The 24,968-nt window shown below is 45.7% G+C and overlaps 2 protein-coding genes across 8 annotated transcripts in view; both read left to right on the forward strand.

The window, feature by feature from the left end:
* PDLIM7 (PDZ and LIM domain 7) overlaps window positions 1-19,928 on the forward strand; it is a 59,417-nt gene extending 39,489 nt beyond the window's left edge. The window contains exons 6-14 of one of the 5 annotated variants that reach the window (XM_032208641.1): window positions 2,675-2,758; window positions 4,588-4,742; window positions 5,186-5,222; window positions 14,581-14,639; window positions 14,994-15,234; window positions 15,588-15,768; window positions 16,706-16,826; window positions 18,054-18,169; window positions 18,775-19,928. In XM_032208641.1, the coding sequence (XP_032064532.1) occupies window positions 2,675-2,758; window positions 4,588-4,742; window positions 5,186-5,222; window positions 14,581-14,639; window positions 14,994-15,234; window positions 15,588-15,768; window positions 16,706-16,826; window positions 18,054-18,169; window positions 18,775-18,861 (1,081 nt within the window). In that variant the 3' untranslated portion in view covers window positions 18,862-19,928. Of the gene's footprint in view, window positions 1-2,674; window positions 2,759-4,587; window positions 4,743-5,185; window positions 5,223-5,715; window positions 9,202-14,580; window positions 14,640-14,993; window positions 15,235-15,587; window positions 15,769-16,705; window positions 16,827-18,053; window positions 18,170-18,774 lie in introns of those variants that run through there. The other 4 variants (XM_032208642.1, XM_032208643.1, XM_032208644.1 and 1 more) reach the window with 4 other exon arrangements.
* Window positions 19,929-22,488: 2,560 nt separating this feature from the next.
* Window positions 22,489-24,968, forward strand: part of DBN1 (drebrin 1) — a 47,501-nt gene continuing 45,021 nt past the window's right edge. For all 3 annotated transcript variants that reach the window (XM_032211394.1, XM_032211396.1, XM_032211395.1), the window contains exon 1: window positions 22,489-22,688. In XM_032211394.1, coding sequence (XP_032067285.1) covers window positions 22,603-22,688 — 86 coding nt within the window. In that variant the 5' untranslated portion in view covers window positions 22,489-22,602. The remainder of the gene's footprint in view (window positions 22,689-24,968) is intronic.

Here is a 24,968-nt window from a genome sequence, read left to right on the forward strand (position 1 = left end):
ACTTGAGATGAAGAAGAACAAAAATATCATTCTTTTAAACTGAGATTTCTAAGAAAAGTGTTAAAATGAAAAATACATCTTACAAAGGAAATGCATATAAAATACAAGATTTACATGTTGCGGCATCTCGTTGTCCCAACATTAAACTAGTAGTTCTATCTTATCTATCATATGGGAGAAGTGAGGGTCTAAAGATTTTTTTAAAAAAATCTTTTGAGCTGTTACCTTCCTCCACCCCACTTTTCCTTCTGTGGAAATTTTAGGTTCTTCTCGTTAGCTTTGCAAATTTTGACCAGAGCAGGATCACGAGACTAGAAAAAAAAAGCTGTTCAGTTAATGCAGAAAAACGAAGCCAGGGTACAACTGGTGGAAAGGATGCCGGATGGATGGGGATTAATTCAGTAAAATTAATAAGCTTCAAAAAAGAAAAGGGGAAAAGAATATGTTTGGAATCAGCAACATTGGCCTGCTTTTTCTGCCAGGATGAGCTGCTCATGTGTGGAAGACAGCCCTAAGTGCTTAACTGCATGCAAGTTGTTGGCAGTTTTTGTTCAGATGTTGCTGAAAATAATGATGCTTTAGTTGAGCTCCTCTAACTTGGTGCATTCTAGCTTGTTCTTACTTTATTTATTTAAGCTAATAGTGGATAGTGAGAATAGCAATAGAAATAGAACCTAGACTTATATACCAGTGCTGTATATTCTTAGTTGTTTCAGTATGACTTCATTTCCTTAGCAAGGAATAGCTTTCTGTGCAACAATTTATAGTGCAAAAGGAGTTGTGAAGACTCACTCTCAGATCTTTCTTTGTAGTTTTGTAGCAAAGGGCCACTATAAACTTTATGTCACTTGCATGTAAATATAACTATGGAAGACTGTTCTTAACTTGTTTGGAGATGAGAGTTTTTACAAAGTAAGCATTTTCTTCTTTGGATGGGAGACTCTCGTCCTAGATTTTGCTTGGGATCGCACCACACAACATCCTTAGCCAGCATTATCACAACCTGTGATGATTGGTCATTACACCTGTCATGATTTAATGTACTCTTTCTCGAATTGGTGCCCTCCAAATATGCTGAGGTTTCAGTTTCCCAATATTCCTGATTAAGAGGGGTGTCATGCTAGAGATAACAAAAGTAGGGGGATCCAGGGATGGAAGGGATGTGAATGTGAATGATATCAAAATGGTGGGTGTGACTGTGTGATCACAGCCTTGCTCCTTTTTACCTGCCTGCAGTGCATGTTAAAAAGGGGCTGGGCTTCAGTCCTCTGGTTGTGCCTGCCATTCTGCTGTTTTGACTCCTTTGTGGATTCTCTCAGATTGAAGGCCACCTGTCTCTTACCCAAAATAGAAATGGGGGAGCATTGTTTTCTCTGCCTTTGATTCTAATCTGTCTGCCTTTCCTGTCTTTTTTCTCTTTCCCTCTTTTTCTCTCCTGCAGGCACAGAATCCCGACAAGTCAGTAAGCTTTTGGTCTTCTCTGTAGCCTTTTTTCTTTGCTTTTCTAATTTGCATGATGTTTTCCATGTCGGGTTTCTCATTTCCCATCTCACTCCACTTTGGGGGGGTCTGGTTGTGACAGGAGTGGAAAATTATCTTTTCTTAAAGAAATCTTAAGTTTGTTTTGATTGGGGGACGAACGACAATGATGACAGAAAGTTTCAAAAACCGCAACAGGCTTAGATGGGAAGAGCTGCTTTTACCTAAACAAGAAAAGCAAAATTTATTTGTACTTTCGTGACCAAATCCTTTTGGGCCATACTGGAACCCCTTTGAAGTCCCATTTTCCTGGAAATAAGTGGAGGAGATAAGACCTCTTTATATGGCAAGAAGCCACGGAAGTTACCCTAAGGTCAAGGTTGCCAAAAAGATTTGATTTCTGAAAGAGGATTCTGGTGGCTTCTGCCTGGGGCTGGAAAAGCAGTCTGGTGCAGCTCTTGCTAGTCTTCCTTCATCTATAACTGTGACTGCCTGACCTAGATAAGGGTGAGGAATTGGTGCTAAATTTGGCAGGGAGCTTGTGGCTTCTCTCCTCCCCAGTGAAGCTGCAGATCTCTCCGGGGACATTAACTGCTCCCCTATGAGCAGCAGAGATGTAAATGTTCTTGCTCCGTGACCCGTCAAAACTGCGGTAGACAAAAGCGCGCTCGACGAAAGCGCGTACCTGACGTCATCAGCAGCGCGACGAAAAAAATTAAAAATAAATTAAATTGAAATTAAAACAAAATTAAAGCAAGCCGATTCACATAAAGGTAAGGGTTAGGTTTAGGGTTAGGTTTAGGGTTAGGTTAAGGGTTAGGTTAAGGGTTAGGTTTAGATTTAGGGTTACGTTAAGCGTTAGGGTTAGGTTTAGCGTTAGGTTAAGGGTTAGCGTTAGGTTTAGCATTAGGTTAAGGGTTAGGTTTAGGGTTAGGTTAAGGGTTAGGTTTAGGGTTAGGCTTAGGGTTAGGTTTGGGGGGGTTAGGGTAAGGTTTTCACTTTAATTTTAAATTTACCGCTCACAGCGTGATGTTTTCGTCGCGCTGTGATGACGTCACGTACGCGCTTTCGTCGAGCGCGCTTTTGTCTACCGCGGTTTTGTGGTGGAACCGTTCTTGCTATGTTGGGAGGGAGTAATATTTTTTACCTGACCGGTACTTTGCTTTCTCTTATCCCATGCTGCTCCTGTCCTCAGGGTGACTGCTCACCCACCTGAGGTGAAGGCTGCGTCCCCAAATCACCCCCCACCTGATTATGGAGATTACTACCTGGAGGACCAGTAAGACTTGGGAACGGGGTCTGGGGCTAGGATGGCCATGTCAGTAATGTTTGTATTGTATGTAGCTGTTCTTGCCTCATAGCTTGGTAATGTTCCTCCCAAAGGTTAGTGGGAACAATCTCTGAAACACCTGTGGCTAAAATGCAAGTATTCTTTTTTTTTTTTTTAAAAAAATCCGGTTAAGGGGGTATATTAGAGCATCACCTGGTAAATCAGGCCACTGTATGACACGGAAGTACAGGATTTAAGGTCTGTCTCTCACAAAGTCAAATATTAGCCAAGTTGGCAGAGTTGACGGCCTAATCGAACAGCCCAACTCAAGGCTTTGGTAACTCAGAATCAACATATCATCCCATGAAGCAGTTCATATTTAACTTCTGATTACAGTTTAACTTGGTTGTTCCAGTCCTTGGGAGGATGGGGGGGAAGGGTGGGGAAATCTAATTTCTCCCTCTTAAGATGATTCCTTTGTGGGATGAGATATTTCTAGGTACCTCCTCTTTCTCGGGCCATTATTTAGGCGAGGATCGAAGAGTTCATGCTTTCTTTGATGATCCAGTTTGCTCTGATGCTTTGCACGTTCTTGGGTTTGTAGTCCCCCTCAGCCAGGCCCTAAAGGCTGTGAAGCACCCTCCCTCTCCCCAGCCAGATTGCAATTTACAATTGCAAATGGCTCCTGTTGAGTTTATAACAGAGAACCAGAAGGTTTTTGGTGGTGTTCAGGGTAGGAAGCACTCCTTTTTTTGTAGCCTTTCTGTAGAGGGGGGTTACTAGGACACACCCACATATACCACACACACACCACACACACACACAAACACACACACACACACACACACACACACACACACAGAGTCTTTCTTTGCTTCTCAGGATTTTTGAAGGAATTTCTTACAATCTGCTGGCACACATTTTCAAACCGTTGCTCCAGCCTGCAGAAGGATTTCCATGCATTGATTGGCTTGGGGGGGGGGGATAAGATCTGAATTTTGCTGATGGACAGAACAAAATGACATGTAGCTCACAATAAGAACTGTATGGACAGACACTATGTTTAAAGCACTTGCTTTTCAAGTGGCCACAGAAGGGGCTGAATACTGTTGCAGAAAAGGTGTAGGACCGATCACTTGACAGCTATCCCTTATTCCCTAGTCAGACCCTTCATACTCGGTACAATCCTACACTATCGGAGGTGAGAAAATGGCCGCAGTTTTACATCAGGCATGATAGGCCCAAGGCTTTCTGGTTGTGTTGTGTGTGGCTCCTTAAATGCCATCTATATTCACTGCCAAAGAAGCTCTTAGAAAACTAATTTGTCACTGAGGCTAACAGTGACATCCCAGCTCTCTAGCCCTCCCCAGCCAGATAATCAGCCCCCCTGATAGAAAAGCTTCCCTTCTGCTTGAAGGAAGTGCAGATAGGATGGCTTCCTATTTCCTCCCAGAGTCTGGTCCGCCTAGTCTCCCTTCCTCCCAGCAAGTAGAATCACGGGCGCTGGGAAGGATATTAAGCAACCTTCATAGCCTTCACCCTCCATATCTGTTAAGATTGTGACTCTCAGGACTGTCAGCCATCTAGCAGTTCTGGCTGATGTATTTCTTTAGCTGCAGAAAATTAACCATTGTAGACAAGGGACTGATGGGGTGAGCTTCAGGATCTCATTACTACTACTGAAGGACAGGTTATTTATCCGGCCCGTTAGAATGGCCATGTCTTGATTCATTGCAGTGTATATGTGTATGTGTGTGTGTGTGTGTTTGGGTGCAATGCATGCCCAGCAACTGCTGTTTTCCGTACAGTTCTGGCTGAGTGCCCTGGTCTGTTTGTAGGCACTCTCTGCGGCTGGTGAGCCTGCCGGCTTTCTTCCCCAGCGATGCCAGTAAAAAGAGACTTATTGAGGACACAGAAGACTGGCGACCACGGACTGGGATTACTCAGTCTCCTTCCTTCCGCATTCTGGCCCATCTCACAGGCACAGAATTCAGTAAGTGCCCCTCTGGGGGGAACTATGTAAGGGGCAAGGCAAACTTTATTTTCCCATCCCTCTGAGTGGCCGGTTCCCACTAGAGGCTTAGGGGAAATCTCAAGCTTTTCGTATCTGCCACTTCAGGAAACAGGTGCAGTGGTGCTTGAGATTTGGTGACAGCTCTGGTCCTTCTCTCACTCGGTCTCCATGGTCAGAGTCTTACATTCCTCCTTCCCCCTCCCCCCCTCTTCCTCCTCCTCCTCCTCATTCCTGGGGATGCCCCCTTGGCCCCATGCAATCTGTCTGGGGATGCAGCTAAATATTCTGCAGGCATCTCCTTCTGCTTCCCTCACCCCAATTGGGGATAGCCTTAATTAATTCTTGCTTTTTCTTTCCATCTACCAACCTGATTGACCCAACTCTGATCCTCTCTCTTTCTCCCTTCCTTCTGCTGCTGCCAGTGCGAGACCCAGATGACGAGCATCTTAAGGCGGCCAGGTAAGAAGGGCCAGATCTTTGGGGCTTGGATTTCTTAGGGTTAGAGAGAGGATTTCTGCCTGAGTTCCTCAAGTGCTAGGATGCCAGCTGAGATGAGCTTAGGGTTTCAGACTTGTTTATAGAGATACGTTTTCTCTCTTGCTACAGATAGTTTGTACAATACATCCCTAGTTAAGCGTGGTTTATCAAGCCAGTTTTCTGGGTTCATGTGGCACACTAGATCCTAAACTAATGGCTTAAATTGTTGTTGCCTGAGTTGAGGTGTTGTATGAACACACTTGCTTCATGGACTTATTGTCTACTTGTGGGAAAGAGGTGGGAGAGAGAGAAAAGTCATTTCCCCCACTTGAGGGTGGAATGCTATTGAAACAGGTTGGGCATTGTGTGAAGTGTCTTCTGCATGCTCTCTGTCTCTTTTTCCTCTCCTCTCCCTTCCCCTAACATTACTGTTTCCTCTCCACTGTCTGCCTTCCCTTTCCTTTCCTTTTTCTAGAGAAAAGTTTGTCCTGGAACTCCGGAGCCCCCGTTATACTCACCTGCGTGACTGGCACCACCAGCGATCAGCTACCTCTCTGAACGTGGTCTAAGACGCGTAGACTGATCCTGTCTTACTCTTCTGACTCGACCCTTCTGTTGATTGTAATGCAATGCAGATGTTATATAGGGAGGGTACATTTCTGTCTGTTTCCTTCTGGCTGTTGAGTGTAACTTGAAAATAGGAAGCCCCCGCAACTCCTGGAATGTAATGATTGATCTGTGCTGGAGAATTACTTAGTTAGGAACTAGAAATAAGCAGGAGGCTTTTCGTTTATGGACTCACACTTGGAATTCCATGCCTCACTTCCTGTCCTCAATGGAAAGAAACTTTAGAATCCAGCTTTACCATTGGAGAGGAGGATTAGTTTCCCCCACCTTAAAGAAATGTTCTGGAAGAAGGAAGCTATTTCCACTGAAGTGGGAATTATTTCCTTGTATACTCATATTCTACCAATGGAAGATCTTCTGGATTTCTCAGACTGGCCTTGTTTTTATGAACTGTCAAGAGTTTTCCCTTCTGGATAAGCATGACAGGAAAAGATGGCATCTTTAGCCATTTGTTTTGTTTCGGTTCTATTGATGACATTTATAAACTAGCCTTCTCCCAAGGAATGTAAGATCACACGCATGGCTCTCTGTCCTTTCCTCACAATGCAGTCAGATGAGCTAGGTGCAGCAAGAATGGCTGGCCCAAGGAAATATAGCGCAATTTGTGTAAGCATTGGAGTTTGAACCTAAGTATCCAATACCAGATAGTTCTCAGTTCAACCAATTCGGCATAGAATCTCAGAAAAGTAAGGGCTGTACAGTCCACCTTTGCCACTTTCGGATATAGTTTCTCAGCACTGGAAATGAAGACAGACTCTTCGCCAGATAACCCCCTTCTGCCTCTCCACAACTGTTAGAGAAAAGGGTCTCCCCTCCCATCTTCCACCCTGCCATGGCTATCCTTTTCCTCTCCTTGTTCCCTTGGCTATGAGTGTTGGTTTGTGTTTGCTACCTTCAGGGAAGGACAGACATTCCTCTCTGGGTGGGCCGATGAGATCTTGAGAGATGGCAAGACTATCTTGCTGCCCATTATTTGATTGGAGATGTCTATTTTGCACTTGATCTATATACCAAGGCGCCTTAATTTGCAAAAGACCACCATGTTTGAGGAGTGCGATAGAGATGATCTTGCTGGGATCAGAGCAGACTCCGGAAGAGGGGTGAATTGCTCTGGGTCTCCTTCTGCATCTAGAATGTCCTTTTCCCTCATGGGGGGCACATCTGTTGGCTACGACTCTACCGTTGTGAGAGTTTTATCAATGTTTGGTCTACATGCATGATGCAGAATTCAACTATTATCTGTACAGTGCTATCACCACCCACACTTGAGTGCCTGAAATGTAGTTAAGACCGGATGGAGACTCACTTACTACTTTCCATTTTGTAGTAAAAATAAATGCTTCTATTCTCATATCTGGCTTCTGCCTATTTATTATTGTATAGGCAACTGAAACTAGAGATGCTGAGTCACTGGTGAACTAAGCCAAGCTGTGGGTGAGGAATTGTTCTTCAGTGCAGTATCAGTCTATGTGTCATCTGAAAGGTCACTTAAGATGCAGTTGAGAAAGTGGTCTCCACTCACTTGTAAGCCTGGGAGTTTTCTTATTTTTTGGTGCTGGTTGACATCTGTCTCCATGCCCTGAGGGTTACGTCTGGAAGCACTAGAGGCTTGATGGCCTCCGTGGCAACTGGCAACCACAGGCTTGTCCCAACGACTTCTGCTCCTATGCATGCAGATGGGCCTAATTGAACATTAATTTTCCTCACAAGGGTTGGGCTGTTATCCTATATGTGGATGGTTTATTTCTCTCTCTGTTGTGATCAGGTCATTTCCTGGTCCATTTGAGATGTCCTGCCACTGAGGACTTCTGTGGACTATTATTAGAATGGCCTGTCCAAGACAGGTTTCTGAGAGGTTCTTGAGAAATTTCTCTGCACCCGATAGGCAGTTCCATTTATTGCCAGGTTCACCTCTGGCATCAGGAGGGTGATTCAGCTTCCTTGACAAGATTGCATTCACTACTCCTAGAGTACATCTTAGATTATTGAGGAACTCCAGAAGAGATGAAACAGAAAATGTGACACTTGGAGCGTTGATGGAGAAAATTTTACAAGGACTCAACCTGAGTGTGGGTGGGAGATCAAACTCAAGCCTTTATCATGGCAGTAAAGAAGTGCAGTTCTCCATTGTTGCATGTTAGTCTGTTTGTTTATATCTTGCCTTTATTATTTTTACAAATCATTCAAGGTGGGGAACATGTGCACCTTCCTCTTTCTATTTTCTCACGACCACAACCCTGTGAGGTGAGCTGGGTTAAGGAGAGAGTGAATGACTGCCTAAGGCACCCAGCTGCCTTTCATGGCTAAAGGGGTGTCTAGAACTCACAGTCTCTGTTTTTTAGCCTGATGCTTTAATTATTAGACCAAACTGGCATTGGTGGACTGTTGATTAGTAGCATCATTTAGTAAGTCTAGGGCTTTCTTGGGGAGCATGAGTAGGTGTAGTTGCCTCCTAGCCATTGTAGCTGTTTCATACAGCATTTTCTGATATATTGACTCAAAGTTGCTGACGTTTTGACTCTTTATGGTGGATGTCCAATGAGGTGACTCAGGTGATACCTTACCATATTATCCTTTTGGCCTGTAGACTCTTGATGATGTAACCTCTTGATACACTGTGGTACTCACACGCCCTCACTTGCTTTGCAAGGTACTGGTGAGAGCATAATTGGCTGGATTTGGAAGGTGGCAATGCCAGCAGTTTTGGAGGAGGCTTTGCTGGAGCTTCTCCTTAATAGATTGTCCCTGCATCTGGTTATTTTTGACAGCTATTTGACACCTCTTTTTAGGGAACGCTTTTGAGTGGGCGGTTGGGAACAGTTCTTACACAATCAAAAACAAACAACCTGATGCCACATTTGGCTGTTATCAAAACATGGATCAAATGGAAACTTCCCATTCCACCCAAAAGAGAGTCACTTGCAGGCATGTACACTAAGCAGGTAGGAATTTAAATACTGATTAGACTACAAGTAGAAATTGCATTGAACACTCAGCAATTGCTGGAATTCTTTTGCCATGGCTTCTTAGACTTTCCGCAGTAAGTCTCATGTTATCATACCTTTGGGTGATTGTTTATCTGTTCTAGTCCAGTCCACTGGGAAGAAGTTAGTCAAGGATTCCAGTCTAGAAGACCAATCTAGAAGAAGCAGATTATTTGAATGTATTTCAGTTAAAGTTCAGTTTTGAGCATAGGACAGAGATGGAGTTGGACTCAAACTGATGGTTTTATTGAGATTTGCACAGAAGTAGTGGATCCTTTAAAGGGACGCGGTGGCTCAGTGGCTAAGACACTGAGCTTGTTGATCAGAAGGTCGGCAGTTCAGCGGTTCAAATCCCTAGCGTCGTGTAACAGAGTGAGCTCCCGTTACTTGTTACAGCTTCTGCCAACCTAGCAGTTCAAAAGCACGTAAAAATGCAAGTAGAAAAATAGGGACTACCTTTGGTGGGAAGGTAACAGCGTTCCGTGCGCCTTCGCCATTTAGTCATGCTGGCCATATGACCACAGAGACATCTTTGGACAATGCTGGGTCTTCGGCTTTGAAATGGAGATGAGCACTGCCCCCTAGAGTAGGGAATGACTAGCACGCACCTTTACCTTACCTTTAGTGCATCCTTCATGATCTTTTTAGACTTTTCTGTGCCTTCAGGAGCATTAATTATGGGGACTAAAAGCATTGTGTGTAGTGAGTGATACTGTTCCTGCATTCCAGTTGGTTGACATTAAGAGAATAGTTTGGGTCAATAATCATTCCCTTATGGGGTGGCACAAGATTTGGTCTTCTCTAGTCTGATTTTGAGCATCTACATAAAGCTGCTGGAAAAAGTAATCCACTGTTCAGGGGTGAGATATTAATATGCATTGTACATTGTACATTACCTGGGCCTGGCAGGGATGGCACTGAAGTCTTATCCTGATGTCTGGAGGTTTTGGGGTTCTGCATAGAATAAAACAGAAGGATAAAGATGAATCACTGGTAAAATTGCTGCTTGTTTACTAGGTTCTCTGTTGGTTCCTGTGTTTTCTTGGGTGAGGGAGGAGCTCTATGCTTGAAGGAGATGATCTGTAACTTGGAATCCTCCTGGCTGCTGCTGGAGATGGCCAGATGTAGTTAACTGTGGTTAAAAGGTAAAGGTTCCCCTTGCACATATGTGCTAGTCATTCCCGACTATAGGGAGAGCCAGCACTGTCTGAAGACTTCTCCATGGTCATGTAGCCGGCATGACTAAATGCTGAAGGCACATGGAACGCTGTTACCTTCCCAACAAAGGTGGTTCCTATTTTTTTACATGCTTTTGAACTGCTAGGTTGGAAGAATCTGGGACAAGTAAAGGGAGCTCACTCTATTATGTGGCGCTAGGGATTCAAACCACCAAACTTTCTGATTGACTAGCTCAGCATCTTAGCCACTGAGCCATCCCATTCTTTTTTAACTGTGGTTAGGAGGGCCTTTGTCTAGCTTCATTTAGCATGCCAATCACAACCCTATGTAGAGTGTGGCCACAATGGAGACTCAGGCCCTCATTAGTGCTTATTTGGAATACTCCAATGTGACCAACATGGATTGCTTTTGCGGGCCACTCAGTAACTGCAACTGGTTCGGACCACACTGGTCCATTTGCTGTCCGCCATGAGCATATTATACCTGTACTGTGAGTGTAGAACTAACTGCTGGTTTTAATCTATATTGAAAAATACTTAATAGTTTGCCACCTTGGTATCTTGCAAAATCATTTTCTCCAATTAGAATTGACCCATCTCATACATCTATCCTGGGGAAATATGTTGATAGTATCCCATATGTGTAAGGTGAAGTCCAAGAGACACTTCTTAGTAATCGTGCAAATATTCTGGACTATTTTAGGTAAATGCTGCCTGTGGTAGCATTCCATAAGCTAATAAAAGTGGAGTTTTTCTAGACTGTTGTCCTCATTATATATATATATATATATGTGTGTGTGTGTGTGTGTGTGTGTGTGTGTGTGTGTGTGTGTGAGAGAGAGAGAGAGAGAGAGAGAGAGAGAGAGAGAGAGAGAGAGATTTTATTGTTTTGTCTGGTTTTTGTTTTGATGCTAATAGCTGCAAGTCTTTGCAAATTATGGCTCTCTGTGTGCGTGTGGATATATGTATGTATGTACAGTATGTATGTATAGAGAGAGAGAGGGAAAGGGGGAGATCTGAGGCTACACTCTATCTATCTATCTATCTATCTATCTATCTATCTATCTATCTATCTATCTATCTATCTAGATAGCTTGAAATAGATCTATACTAGTCTCCCTTTATTTATTTATCAGCACAAATACACACACACACATATATATATATATACACACAGACATATTAATGTGTGTGTGTGTGTGTGTGTGTCAACACACACACACACAAAAGAAATCAGTATTTTCAGGTTCTGTTTTATCTTGGCACCTTTGGGAGCAGAAGCCTATCAGCAATCTGGAGCTTCCTTCTTTTCTTTTCCTCAATGCACTATTTTCTAGGATTACATTATTAGGCAGAGTGAGTAAGAAACAGGATGGTAGCTGAGCCTTCTGTTCTTTTAATGGGGCAGAGATACAAAAAATACCTTTTAGCCAAATCATTGTATGAGTGGACTAGAGGTAAAAATGCACAGAGGGTTGCTGTTTTTTTAAAAGGACAAAGTTCTAGAGCAGAACAAACCACTGCATGGCCTCTGTAATGTGCCAGCATTCCATTGTTCTTTTCAGCCTGGGAGGATGTGGTGCGGATCTTGCTGAGCTGTGCCACTTTGCACTGCAGGTGGGGGATCTTAAGTGTGAGGAACAATCTGTGTTAAAAGCGGGAAGGAGGGAGAGAGAAAAAAAAACCCCTCTGTTTCCTGCCTGGTGATACAAATATGTGAGATTCCCCAAACACGACAGTCTCTGATGTGAAGAAACATTGCCTGCATGTGTTTTAAAGGTGTGTGTGATCATGTTCAGATCTTAAGTCCATCGCTTCGCTTGCACTCAGAATGGCAGAGTTTAGATAAAAGTACCACACACCAGTTGTTCTTGCATGGGATGGGTGTGTGTGTGGTGTGCTTGCACCCTGAGGGGGTGTTTTCTTTCAGATCACCCCATTTAGGTATTTGAGAAAGGGGAAAGAAAGAATTAGTAAACGTCCTGGGAGGTCTCTGTTTTATTTTCCCTCTCTTGGGGCTGCTCGGGAGCATTCTCTGCCTCTTTACTTTGCCTGACACGCTCCATACATTTGTTCAGTTCTTCCATCTTTGCGGCGAGCTTCTGCTCCAGCGCAGGCCTGCTGCTCCTGGCTGGCAGCATTTTCTGCTGAAGTGCAGGTAGCATCTTGCTCTCTTCTTCCTGGATCACCTGCTGGAAAAAGGCTGGCTCCAGGGCTGAGGTGGCTTCCTCTGCGATTCATCACACGAACTAAACTGCCACTTGATTTCACCTCTTTCCTGCCATGAAGCTCCCTGCGGTAGTATTTGGCCTTGAAGTGTCCCTCTAAGCTCTGCACTGATAATTTATTTCTATTCGATGATCTACGGATAAGCCGGTTGTCCTTTTGCAGGCATGAGGCCTGAACATCTGGGGAAATCCAGCATGGTCCTATTTACCCTGTTGGTTTGGGATGGCCATATGTTCCCATTGAAACACCCCTGACTAGAGCTGCATGTGAAAACAGCATGAAGCTACTAGCGCTGGCACCCAAGTATTCATCCCCATTCCCCACCCCATCCTTCCGTGATACTTCATCAGGTATCACAAAAAGCATGTAACCATCAGAGAGACGAGGGCAGAAAGAGCTGGGTTGGCTTAATTTTCTTAAAATGTTAAGAATTTACTTCAGTGTTATTCCAGTAGGATTCAGAAAAGATGGAGTGTTCTGGGGATGCTTTCAAGCTAAGTTTGTTTTTTTACAAAAGAAAAAGCTGCCTCCTGACAGCTACACCAGACGCAGAGCTTAAGTGTACATTGCTGACTGCAAAACAGTTCTGGCACTGTAACAACTTTGTCTCAAATGCCTCCAGTCAGAGGTACCGGATGACGTTTTGTGCCTTGTTTTGATCAGGATCTTCAATTCTGCTTACTCTCCTTGGTGGGAAAGTCCTACTACCTCCTGCAGGGAGCCTTAGTAGAGTGCGCTTTTCTACAACATTAATACCAGACATTGTTTCTATATACACCATTGTTTAATGACTTGGGAACTGCCCCAACAACTATTACCCTAACAACTGCCCCAACAGAACGACTACTTAAGAGATGTTTCCTTTGTAAGCATGGAGACACAAACCTCCTACTGCAGACTTTGACGCAATCTTGACTGGCCTGGAGGAACGCGGTGGGCCTGGAGAAGAGTTGACTGTTGTTCCTATGTCTCTTTTTAGAAAGGGACACTATATAGAGCAGTGGTTCTCAACCTGTGGGTCGGGACCCCTTTGGGGGTAGAACGAGCCTTTCACAGGGTCGCCTAAGACCATCGGAAAAGACATATTTTTGATGGTCCTTAGGAACCGAGATACCAATTTTATGGTCACCACAACATGAGGAACTGTATTAAAGGGTCGTGGCATTGGAAAGGTTGAGAACCACTGGTATAGAGGAAAAAATGTTCTTCTGAGTGTGTGTGGAGACAACAGTCCAGAGGTGGGTTCCTACTGGTTTGGCCTGGTTCGGCTGAATAAGTAGTAATTCGACCGCACACATGACCGAACCGGTTCTATCCAGGGCGCCATCTTTATTTTCTGTTCTGCAAATGCGCAAAACAATCTTCATTGAAAAAATGTAATTTCCCCTTTTTAATGGTGTGTGCATGCCAGTCCCAGAGAGGTCCCAGAGACGCCTCCCCAAAAATGGAGGCATTTTTGCCTTCACCCAGCCTCCAGAAGCACTCTGCAGGCTTCAGCAGGGCTGGGAGGAAAGGAAAGTGCCCCCCCCCCCCCATTTTGCCCATTTTTTGCAAAAATGGGGGCGTTTTGGCCTTCCCCCAGCCCTGCTAAAGTCTGCAGAGTGTTCCTGGGGGCCGGGAAGGAGAAAAACTTTTTTTTCCTACTGGGTAGTTTGCAGACACTCCCTTAGTTCCGGGGAGGCTGGAGTCCTCCCCCTCCCCCCCTCAAAACTTTTGCCATTGTTTCGGTGGGCATGGCTTAGTGAGGGGGTCATGTGATTGAATGAACGTGACATCAAGTTGGCCACACCCACTCAGTCACATGCCCCCATCTAGCCATGCCCACTGAACCAGTAGTAAAAACATTTTGAAACCCACCCCTGTAAGAGTCCCTTTTCCTTAGCGCTCTCTACAGTAGTTCTTTAAACCTTCTTTTGAGGCTAGTTAAATTGGACTTTTCTTTGGTCCTGTGGAGGGCCAAAGTGGGATGCCACCTTTCCACATAAGTTGGAGGAATACTTTTCTTCTCGGGCAGCTTTGAACTTTCTGGGCTCAGAACCGACACTTCCTCCTTAGTTCCATGAACTCTCCTTCCTTGAACTCTATTGTATGTTGGGGAACCAAACCAGCCAATAGGGGTCACTGCTACACAGAGAATTTGGCCTATGCTCTCCTTGTCCTGGTTTTAATTTCTGCCTGGGGAGGAGGAAAGTGGGCCCACCCGGAAGCCTAAGAATTTAGGTTGGGTTCTCTCCTCTGTTAAATATATTCTGAAGGGCCAACCTCTGCTTGGGTTATAAGGTAAAAGGCCCAGTTATTTGGAACTAATTGGTTATTTTGTAGCCAGGTCTCCATACCAGATCTGCCTTCTGCACCCGCCTTGACAGTGGAACCTGGATATGGTAAGCAGGAGCCCTGCATGCTGGGGAGAAAGGCAGCTGGAGCGGTGGTCCCTCAGCAGGAAAGTTTGGGGGGTGGGGTGGGGGCAGGGGAAACCTCAAAGGAATGCCTCTTTCCTGATTGTGGAAGCTGCTACAGCTTTCAACTCTGTAAAACAGTGAGCTAATTTTAAATTGTCCTTTGTGTGGGCATAGATTAGAAGCAGATTTATTATTTCCCTAAAGGAAAACCAAAGGGTAAGGTATTCCCAATGACCCACACGCAGAACCGGAGCATGAGCCTTGCACATTTTGGCTCACCCAAGCAAGCACCCATAAACGTGCAGTGCCAGATACGCCTTGTGTAATTCCCGCCAGGTTCTACTTCTCCAAAACCTGCGCCTATCACAGGCCCTTCCAGTCGTCCACCCTGGGCTGTGGATCCTTCCTTCGCGGAGCGATACGCACCAGATAAAACTAGCACTGTGCTGAGCACGCACAGCCAGCCAGCCACCCCAACGCCTGTGCAGAACCGCAACTCTATTGTCCAGGCCGCACAGCAAGCTCCGGAGAGTGCCAGCAAAACGCCCATCTGCTATCAGTGCAACAAAATCATCAGGTAAGCCATCAGGGGAACTCACTGTGGTATCCCTCCGCTACTGTATTACACCTCCAGCAACCCAGCCAAAACAGCAGCGGTTAAAAATGCTATCGGTTGTGATTTAGCAACATCTAGTGGGGGCCCTGCTATTCCTCTCTTTTCTCCCCCATTACTTGATTGAGGAGATAAACGTAGGAATTGCCTTTGCTAATGAGGATTGAGTATGTGTGTAGTGAACAGGAGTCTCGGAAGTGTGCTTTTCGGCTTCCTGCGATATGCGTAATGCAGGCTGGTGGGAGAGAGCTTGTCTTTCCAACTGAAGGGAGTTGCTGCCAATTCGCCACTCACCCTTTCTCTTTACTTTCCAACAGGGGGCGATACCTGATGGCTCTGGGACGTTACTACCACCCAGAAGAGTTCATCTGCTCACAGTGCAGGAAGGTGCTTGATGAGGGTGGATTTTTTGAGGAAAAGGGCTCCATCTTTTGCCCCAAGTGTTACGACATGCGCTATGCGCCCAATTGCGCCAAATGCAAGAAGAAGATTACAGGGGTGAGTTCAGGTGAAACTTGGCCTTCGGGGTAGCAGGTTACAGCCTCAGGGATGCTGGAAGTTAGGAACATTTAGGAAAGCCTGGTTGGCCCTTAACCCTTTAGCTGTTCCTGACTTACACTTCCCCTCCTCCCAGTTTTTTACTAGGTCCGGCTAAGCCAATGAGAGCTGAAGTCCAGAATCAGCTAGGGGGTCATCGTTAAGCTTACATTGCATTCATTCAAAAGTGGTTCATGCCTTAGGACCGTGATGGCGAACCTATTGCACGTGTGCCAGAGGTGGCATGCAAAACCCTCTCTGCTGGCACGCGCACCGTCGTCCCAGGTCAGATCTCGGTGGCGCTTCTTTCGTGAGCTTCTGTTTCCCTGCAAATAATGCAACAGAAGCTCACAAAAGAAAAAGATCTTACCTCTTGCTGCGCTGCCGGTGTTGGGATGCTCCAACTTGCACCGGCCAACTGGTCTTCGGGTTTCTGCTGTGCATGTGCGCATGTCCATGCATGCACACATGTCCACGTACATGTCTGCACATGTGCGAGTACCTTTCAGTTTGGGCATGCGTGCACACACCATTTGGACACTCGGTGTCCATCACAGCCTTAGGAGATAGTAATATGCTTGTTTCGTCAAGGGCCTCATTCAGGCCTGGAACAGAAGTGGGTGCTGATGTGGGGAAGATTAAAAGCTATAAGCTAGAGGTTCCTGGCCCATCTTTCTCCAGGCATGTTTATCAATCTCCTGCCTACTCCAACCTCTTCCTTCTCCCCTGATTCCTAAGGTGAACACATGCTGGCCTAGGATTATCAAGATGAAGGCTGTACAGCATGTTCAATGCTAAGTGCTCCATAAAGCTCTTTCCCCACCCTAATTACCTCGTCATATTGGCCAAGAAAATGCATCCATTCAGTGGAGTGACTCACATTCCTGTATTGCTTTAGGAAATTATGCATGCTCTGAAGATGACCTGGCACGTTCAGTGCTTTGTCTGCGCTGCCTGCAGAACTCCCATCCGCAATCGTGCTTTCTACATAGAAGAGGGGCAGCCCTACTGTGAGAGAGGTACGGCATACCGGATAATTGAGGGATGGCTCCGTGATTCAAGCTTACTGAAAGCCTTTAGCTGCTGTTCCAGCCTGATGAGATGGAATGTGTCCTGATTGGTCCTGGTAGCATCAGAGTTCCTTGTACCAAAAAGGAAAGCCTTGAGCGAAACATATATCATGCAATGTATTGCTAGCCCTGGATTTTCTATCCTGGGCAGCAGGAAGAAGTTGCAAAATAAAATATTTGCCATGCAATTCTCTTCTGTCCCTGGTTTGATCACCTTTTGTTGATGGTTGCTGGGCAGTTCCAGTTCTGCTAGGTTACTATGGAGATGATAGATTAGTACCTGCATCACATAGAATGCCAGAAAGCATGCTGGGAATTGTTGTTTTTTCCCCTCCTCCTTTCATTCTGGGTCTAAACAATACTGCTCTGGAATATTCCATTAGGAAATGGTGGAGGGGAGAGATGTAACAAAATAGTCACTCCTTCCATCTCCACTGCCTGTTATTGGATGCTGTGAACAAATCTGGTATTCTCCCAGATGAACAAGCAGCTGCCTTTCATCAGAAAATGGGTGGGGACGGTGCACAGGATTCTTAACATAATGTGTAGCCTTGCTTGACTCGAGTGTGAGGATTGTCAGCCATCTCTAGCCCAACAAGCAGCACAGTTGTGTTAGACTATAAGCTTAGCTTATAACAGCAGAGAGATGGAGCTGTGGGGGGAAGATCAAAAGGAAACCCAGAACAGAAATAGCAGATTTGTAGATCGGACCAAAAGATGTTAAGTAGAGCTGGTAGTATACTTGAGGAGCTCAGGCACTGGAAAGTTAACCCTGAACAAAACCAAGTGAACCGTCAATTATTTTTAAGAGTTGCCATGTTAATAACAAATTAGAAAAGCAGTGGCAGAAGATCCTGTGATGGATTTTCAGAATCTCCCCTTGGCTGAGGAAGAGTCCAGTCAGGAACCATGGAGAGTTTTCATGCTCAGCATTGTTCCAAGCAAAATAAAACTACAGTATATGGATGCTTTTGGGCCTCTCTAGATGCTTCGGGGGCCTGGCCTTCCCACCAAGCCATCCAATCTTCTGCTACTCTATAGGAAATGTATGTTATGGGGGCCAGTGCAACCAAAGCCCTTTTTCCCAGTGTAGGTAGAATACTGTACTATATTTGAGAATGCTGTCTCAGGAATAATGTCATTTTCCTGTCGTCCTGTCTCTCCCCTTTGTGCAAGATTATGACAAGATGTTTGGAACTAAGTGCCGTGGCTGTGATTTCAAAATAGACGCTGGTGATCGTTTCCTTGAGGCCCTGGGCTTCAGCTGGCATGACACTTGCTTTGTCTGTGCGGTAAGACAGTTCCTCCCCACTTTCCTTCTCTCAAGTTTTAACTAATCTAACTCTACTATCTTCTGCTGCACTTTAGGGAAGTGCGTTGTGAAATAATTGCAGGCTATTATTCCCAGCCAGGGGCAGGACTGGCTGGCATAAGATGTGCTTCCTTCTTCTTGTGCATTGAGGTTGGAGCTACTCGATGGTGCCTACGCAGGCCCTTTTCTCACTGCTTTGTAACTAGCAACATAAAGGTCTCCTGCTGATGAAATATAGCAGAGAGCCAATGTGGCATAGCAGTTGAGATGTTGGATCAGCAGAGAGACCCTTCCGAAGCTTTCCATAGCCATGGGAAATCACGGAATGGCGCAAAGCCTGTCTTCCATTTTAAGCCAAGCCTGCCTTGCAGGGATGCTGTTGCAGAGATCCTGGAGGAAATGAAGACATGCAGTTATAATTAATGTTGGGGGAGCAACTGTGATGTGCGTTGATGGTAGCAGTAGGCAGGATTTGTCAGGCTGATTTCACCCCTATCTATCATCTATCCAGGCCTTTATGACCAGGGGAGGGGGGAGAGGGGAACTGGTGCGAATCTCATGGAGAACGTCTTTTTTCCCCCACAGATCTGCCAGATCAATTTGGAAGGAAAGACATTCTATTCCAAAAAGGACAAGCCGCTGTGCAAGAGCCACGCTTTCTCCCATGTGTGAGGTGAAGGAGACCTTAAGTGCCCAAGCTGCTGCCTGCCCAAACTCTGCATCCCTCTTTCCTGTCCTGAGAGAGCCCCCAGACCAGATGTCTCACTTGACCATTTTTCCCCATAGAGGGAAAGGATAAAACGCTCAGGGTCCTTTTAGAGAAGCTTACAACTATTGTATTTTTTTAAAGCCTAAACTGGTGTTCTTCCTATGTATTTGGCTTTTATCTCTTGCAGACACCATCCAACTTGTGAATTGATATTGCTAGAAGATATTTGGGGAGTTGGAAGTCCAGGACTTCTAGAGGACACCAGCTTAGGGAAGGATACTGTAGAGTTCTGTGCCCATTTCAGCCAAAGAAAGAAAGTCTCAAGAAGTTTCTTCCTAGTAAAGGATCCTAAATAATAGCACGCTTGAAAGGAAGCATCAGCTGGCCTTCCCCTGCAGTCATTAAATCAGTGAAAACTTGCTATTAATGCTCCAGGGAAAAGTGGGGGGAGGCAGATTTCCCCAGAGTTCACTAGCATTACTTTCTGTCCCCTTTGCAATGTAATTACCAACAATCTTCTGCCCTCCCTTCTCTGGCAAAGCATTTGCAAAGGGCATCTATAATCAGGTTGGCTCTGCCTTTTGCCCATTGGCATGTTATTTCCAGCCCCAAACCCTAAATCTCTTTTCCTCCTAACCACTTGCTAGTAACAAAAATATGAGACCCCTACCACAGAAAGCGAGTGGCTTATCTAAAGGATGGTGGTGTAAGTTTCCACAGACCAAGAAAAAAGCTTACTTCAAAGTACCATACAGGAAAGAACAGTTTCAAGACCCTGCTTTTCACACCAGAAAAACTGCTTCTCCATTGTGAGACAAACTTGGGACTCTATACCTAGGAACACAATTTTATATATACTGTAGCACACACAGCTTCTGAGGTCAGTGGTGGCCTCAAAGCACCCCTACCAAAGATCTAGTATTTTTTGTTTTGCTCTAAATGTATTTCTCAGAACTGTGCTGTTCAGCTAGGAGTCTGTGATTCCTTGCCACCTTTGATGGCCTAATAAAATATGTCTTTTAATTCTTCATCCTTGTGGGCTCTCACTGTTTAAGAGTTCCTAATGCTTGGAACATTGGAAGTAGAGAAACCAGATGCAAGTAATGGACATTCAAAGCACAGTGCTATTACTTTGTTTCTGTTCCTTGTCCTCTAATTGTACTTAGAGGAAATTTCAAGAGAGAGTAATTATTATTGCTGCAGTTCAGAACCACATGTTTTATTTTGAAAAGCGGCAACTAGCAAACATCTTTTCATGCAATGATGATATTTTAGGTCATAAACTGCTAGGGATATTTCCCTTATTGTAAGGAAATTGCCTCATCTGGAACAAGGTGGACAGAATACTTTTACTATCCTAAGTAGACAAATTGTTCCTCTTCCACTGATAGAATAGTTCAGTGAAAAATAAGCAGTCTTGGAGGGTGAGGAAACGCCTCCCCTCCAAGTCTGTTTCGTGCAAAAGCTGTCCACAGGTTCATAAAAATAATAGAAGAGCCACAGTGGGATCAAAAGAAGGAAGATACCAGAGTCAGCAAAATGTGCTAATGTTGCCTGGTCAAAGTGACGGATTCCTAGGACCATGGCACCTGCTGAGGTATAATATGATTCATATACTTTGTTTGGAGATGAGGAAAACTTCTCTTTTTGCTCCACTCTCCCACCGTAAATTCTTCTAATTACAAATTAACTTATCCTTTTTAATGAATCATTGCATTATGCTTCATAACCTGGAGAAGTGTTTTCTGTACTTCTTTGAGATATATGATGTATGTCTGTTGTGATTATTTTTGGGGCCTGCTGTGGGGGCTCATTTTGTTGTTGGATGTTACCTTTGTGCCTTTGATGATTATTGATCCTAATTTTAATGTAAGATTTATTGTAATGAGGCAACTTTTCAATGGAGCACATTTTTCTAGGGAAGCAAAGTCTCATCAAAAGCACACACTAGATCAATGCCTTGAGGTCATTGTTTCAAGGAAAGTTGATCTATAAGTAGACTGTAAGATAGATGATAACAAGAGCTTAGCACACATGGAAACCTCTGTTAAACTCCATTCATTCATAATTGTTGCTAAGGAGTAGAGGCCCCCTCAAATTGAATTTGAACCCTGGGGACGATATGAACATATTTTTGGAGCAGCAAAGGTTTGCCATTACCATCTCCTAGGATATTTTTCAACTTCCATGATATTTCATGCAGGTTCCTCCCTTCCAAATACTAACTAGACCAACCTTTACTCCTAGGATTTTTGGTTTATAAATATTTCTGAATATAGTAGTTTGGCAGAGCCTGGTTCTGCAGGTTTTTGTACTTGTTCTATTGGTGGTGGTGGTGAGGGGGGAGATTTGCTTGTTGGGTTTTGGAAAGCGCAGATGGAACAAATGGGAACGTCAAGCGGGGCAATTAGTTTCTCCCTATTCTTCACCTTGTCCAGGTCATCTTTACAGCTGCTCAGTTTGATTGCCTTGCCACTAGAAACCACATGGGCTTTAGCTGAAGAAGCCAGGTGACTAGAAAAAAAAAATGCAGGGCCGAGGGGGGGGGGGGAAGAAAGCCTCTCACTTGATGGATTTTGCAAGGTGCCATGACAGCCCAGCTGCCACCCACTCATTATGAGAATGAGCCTTTGTCTGACTTCACAGTCCCAGAAAATGACCTGGAGAAGCTAAACAGGAGGCAGACATCTTTCAAACAGGCAGACATCTAATGCCTACGAGAAGTGCTGAAGAGTGATAGGAAGGAAAATCTGGCAGGGGTAAGCATCCTGCACTTTTCCAAATGCAGCAAGCAGTGATCAACTTTAAAAAAAAAAGAATACAGGAGGGATCTGTATTATTTGGAAAGAAAAAAACCCCCAGCAGCTGCTCTTGTCTATATAGATGCAATTGTTCTGGTGTAAATCATCCGGGCTGAGGATGGCTTCCCTGCTCAAATCTTTTCCCAGCCTGATGATATCCAGATGTGCTGGATATGATTACCACCATCCCACACAGCCATCACGCCTGATGGGCTTTGCAATGGGAAACACCCCAGAAGGTGCAAGATTGGGGAAGTTTCCGTTTCCCTTAAGAGTTTATATTGTACTCTGTGATGTGCACCAGAGAATGGAGTTTGGAAGAGGTTGCCCCATCAGTTCCTTTCTGGCCAGGAATTGTGGGACAAATCACAACCAGAAAGTTGTTTTATACAAAACAGCCTATTAGCGCCTGTGCACAGTGCCGCTCCTGAGTGAAGTTCACCCCGAGGCCTCTCTGGATACAGTTCCCCAGTGGCTGCACGGAAGGAACGGAAGATCTGTTGGGGATCGCCCATGTCCTACGCACAAAACTTACACCTGAGGGCACGCCAGGTGGTGGGAAAGGCAGGGCAGGTTCTTTCTCTCTCGTGCCGGCCGGACTCTTTTGGCCAAGGCTTTCAGGACTGCAAGATGGCTGATTCCGCGCACCCACGTGTGGAGAAACCGGGAGGCGCCGGTTTCTGGTGCTGAAGAGACGGGGCAGGGGCGGGAGGGGGAGCTCGTGATCCCGGCGCTAGGACCCAGCGCGCGCGCAGGCGGAGCCTCTACTCCTCGCCCGCCCGGCTCCCTCTCCGCTGCTGCAGTGTCTCCGAGGCAAGCAGGCAAGGCGGCCTGTCTTAATCCGAGCGCGGCTCCGGCACTGCTCTCTGCTCCCGAAAGCAGCATCTTTCCGTCGCCGCCGGCATGGCTGGCGTGAGCTTCAGCGCGAACCGCCTGGAGCTGCTGGCCTCCTATCAGGAGGTGATCGGGGAAGACAGCCCCACGGACTGGTAAGCTCCCCCCGGAGAGCGGGCGATCCAGCTCTTTGTCCCCTCGGTGGGTAGGGGGGCGGTGGCTCCAGCCGCTTTGTACAAGGGGGGCGTGGGCGGTGTCTGCCTGTCTGCTTTTCCCTGGGAAATCGCTCTCCCGCTCCTTCCCTGCAAGCTCCCCGTTTAGCCCCGGAGGATGATCAAGGGAATTCCGCGCCTCCCACCGGCAAGATGCTCCTTGAACGTGGGACGGACCGGCGGGCGGGCGCAGCCGGAGGCAGAAGCCATTAGCAACCCCAAGTGGTGCATTGGCAACGCCGCTTGCCGGGCGAGGTGGGGCGACGGCTCCTTTTGTGGGATACAAGGAGGGCACCGGCTGAAGATGCTCCGACGGTCCTTTGTGGTCGGAGCTGAAAAAGACGCCCCTAACGGCAGCGCTCCGTTTGGGCGAGGGGACCAGCCCGGGAAGCCCTCGCTTGTGATTTGAGACTCGAAGGCACGTCCTAGCAGTGGCGTCCGTATCCGGACGCCCCCTCCCCGGCACTTTGTTTCGGGGTCGGGCGGGGGCGGATCCCCTTCGCTCTTTCCACCTGCTCTGCTGCCTACGCGGAGCTGTCGTAAGCCTCGCGGCCGAAACCCCACACAAGACAGCCCCAGGCCGTCATCTTGGAAGGCTGCCCCCTGCTGCGGTCATCCTAGAGTCCTTCGTGGCCTTGCCTTCCACTCTTTTCCCCGGGTTTTTTGGGGTGGGTGGGTGGGTAGGGAGGTGAAAGTTCTCCGATAGGGACCGCTACACAAAGGAAGGTGGGGCCGGGCAAGGAGAGAGGCGGGGGTCTGAAGGCTTGAGGGGAGGGACTGGTGGACTGGGAGGGGGAGGAGGGGGAGGGTCTGTGAGAGGAGTAAAGGGAGGCATCCAGAACTAGGTATCTCAATTCGAGAAATGCTCCCTCCAAAACTCTGGTAGCCTTTCATCCTAGCTGCTAAGGCCTGGGTCTGCAGAAGAGGGGATTTTGTGTGTTTTAGGCCTTTTTTTCCTCTGTGGCAGAGGAAGCCTATATGAGTCTCTGTAGCCATGGCAGAGGCGTTGGTCAAGAGCCTTGAGGCTACTCCTTCCCAGAGCAACCTTGATTTGAAGGCTGCCTGTGGAAGCTGCCTCCTTACAAAGAGACAACACAATTGGCATCTGCTCCATTTTTGCAGTCCCCCCAAACAGGATGGAGGAAGGCAGGTTTTGATGAGACTTGCTTATTCATATTTCTAGCTAATAAGTATTCACAGCTGTGAGGCAGAAGGAATATTCCCTTTATATCTCCTTAATCATTTTCAGAAATTTAAAGCAACTTTTGTTTCAGAGGCCACTGAAGATTATTCCCAGGCAGTTTAGTATGTGTACTTTCTAAGGTGCAGACTTGCCTGGAGAAGTTTAGATAGTCCCCTAAATCAAGGTACCAATGCTGTATTTAGTTTAGCTTGAAATTATAGAACAGCTAATGTTACCAATTATGCAGTTTAAAAAAAAGGGAGGGGGGCTGTTTTTTAGTCTTTAAAGCAATGGTGGCCTATATCCTCTGAGTGTTTTGAATAGGACTCTCTTTTTCAGCATCAGTTCCCTACTGGTGAAATCCAGCATTTACTCTTACTCTTTTATTTAGATAAGTAAATTAAGGAACAATAGAAAACATGTTTTAGTATAGATGTGTGACATAAGTGACTGGTGGTGGCTGGATTCCATCCACTGTAGCCTTCATGACACTTTCTAAGGCACCTTAGTTGGACTTAGTTGTTTTTAAAAAAATAATTTACAAAATCCTGCATTTGTCTTCATAGCAGCTTTTCCCATCTGGATGCCTTCCAGATGTACTGCTATTACCTTCTTATTCCCATGCAGCTGGGTGTTAGTTGGGAAAAGATGATAGAAAAGTACTTATTTGGAATGTAAATGTAAGTGATTAAAGTTCTAAGATTCCCATGAGGCTTTATTTAACTTGCATACTGACCCTCACATTTTCAATGTTTGTTTTGTTTTAATGCAGGCTTTCCCCTTTCTGAAAAGAGTTTCTTGACTCTCCTGAGCCCGCTACATCTCTCCCTCTCTATCTGCCAGGAAGACTGTTCCCTCTGTCATTGTTGGGGGTTCTCTTTCCCCACTCAGGTTGCTTGAAAGCTCTTGTGCACCCATAAAGTATAATTTTAGCAAGAGTGCCGTGGCGTGGGTACTGTGATAAAAAGTAAAACCTTAACCCCTAGTGATTTTACAAATACCTCCATACAGTTTGTATGGCAACAGCAATGACGTAGTTT

Source organism: Thamnophis elegans, chromosome 2 (genome assembly GCF_009769535.1).
Source record: "Thamnophis elegans isolate rThaEle1 chromosome 2, rThaEle1.pri, whole genome shotgun sequence".
NCBI classification, from domain to species: Eukaryota; Metazoa; Chordata; class Lepidosauria; order Squamata; family Colubridae; genus Thamnophis; species Thamnophis elegans.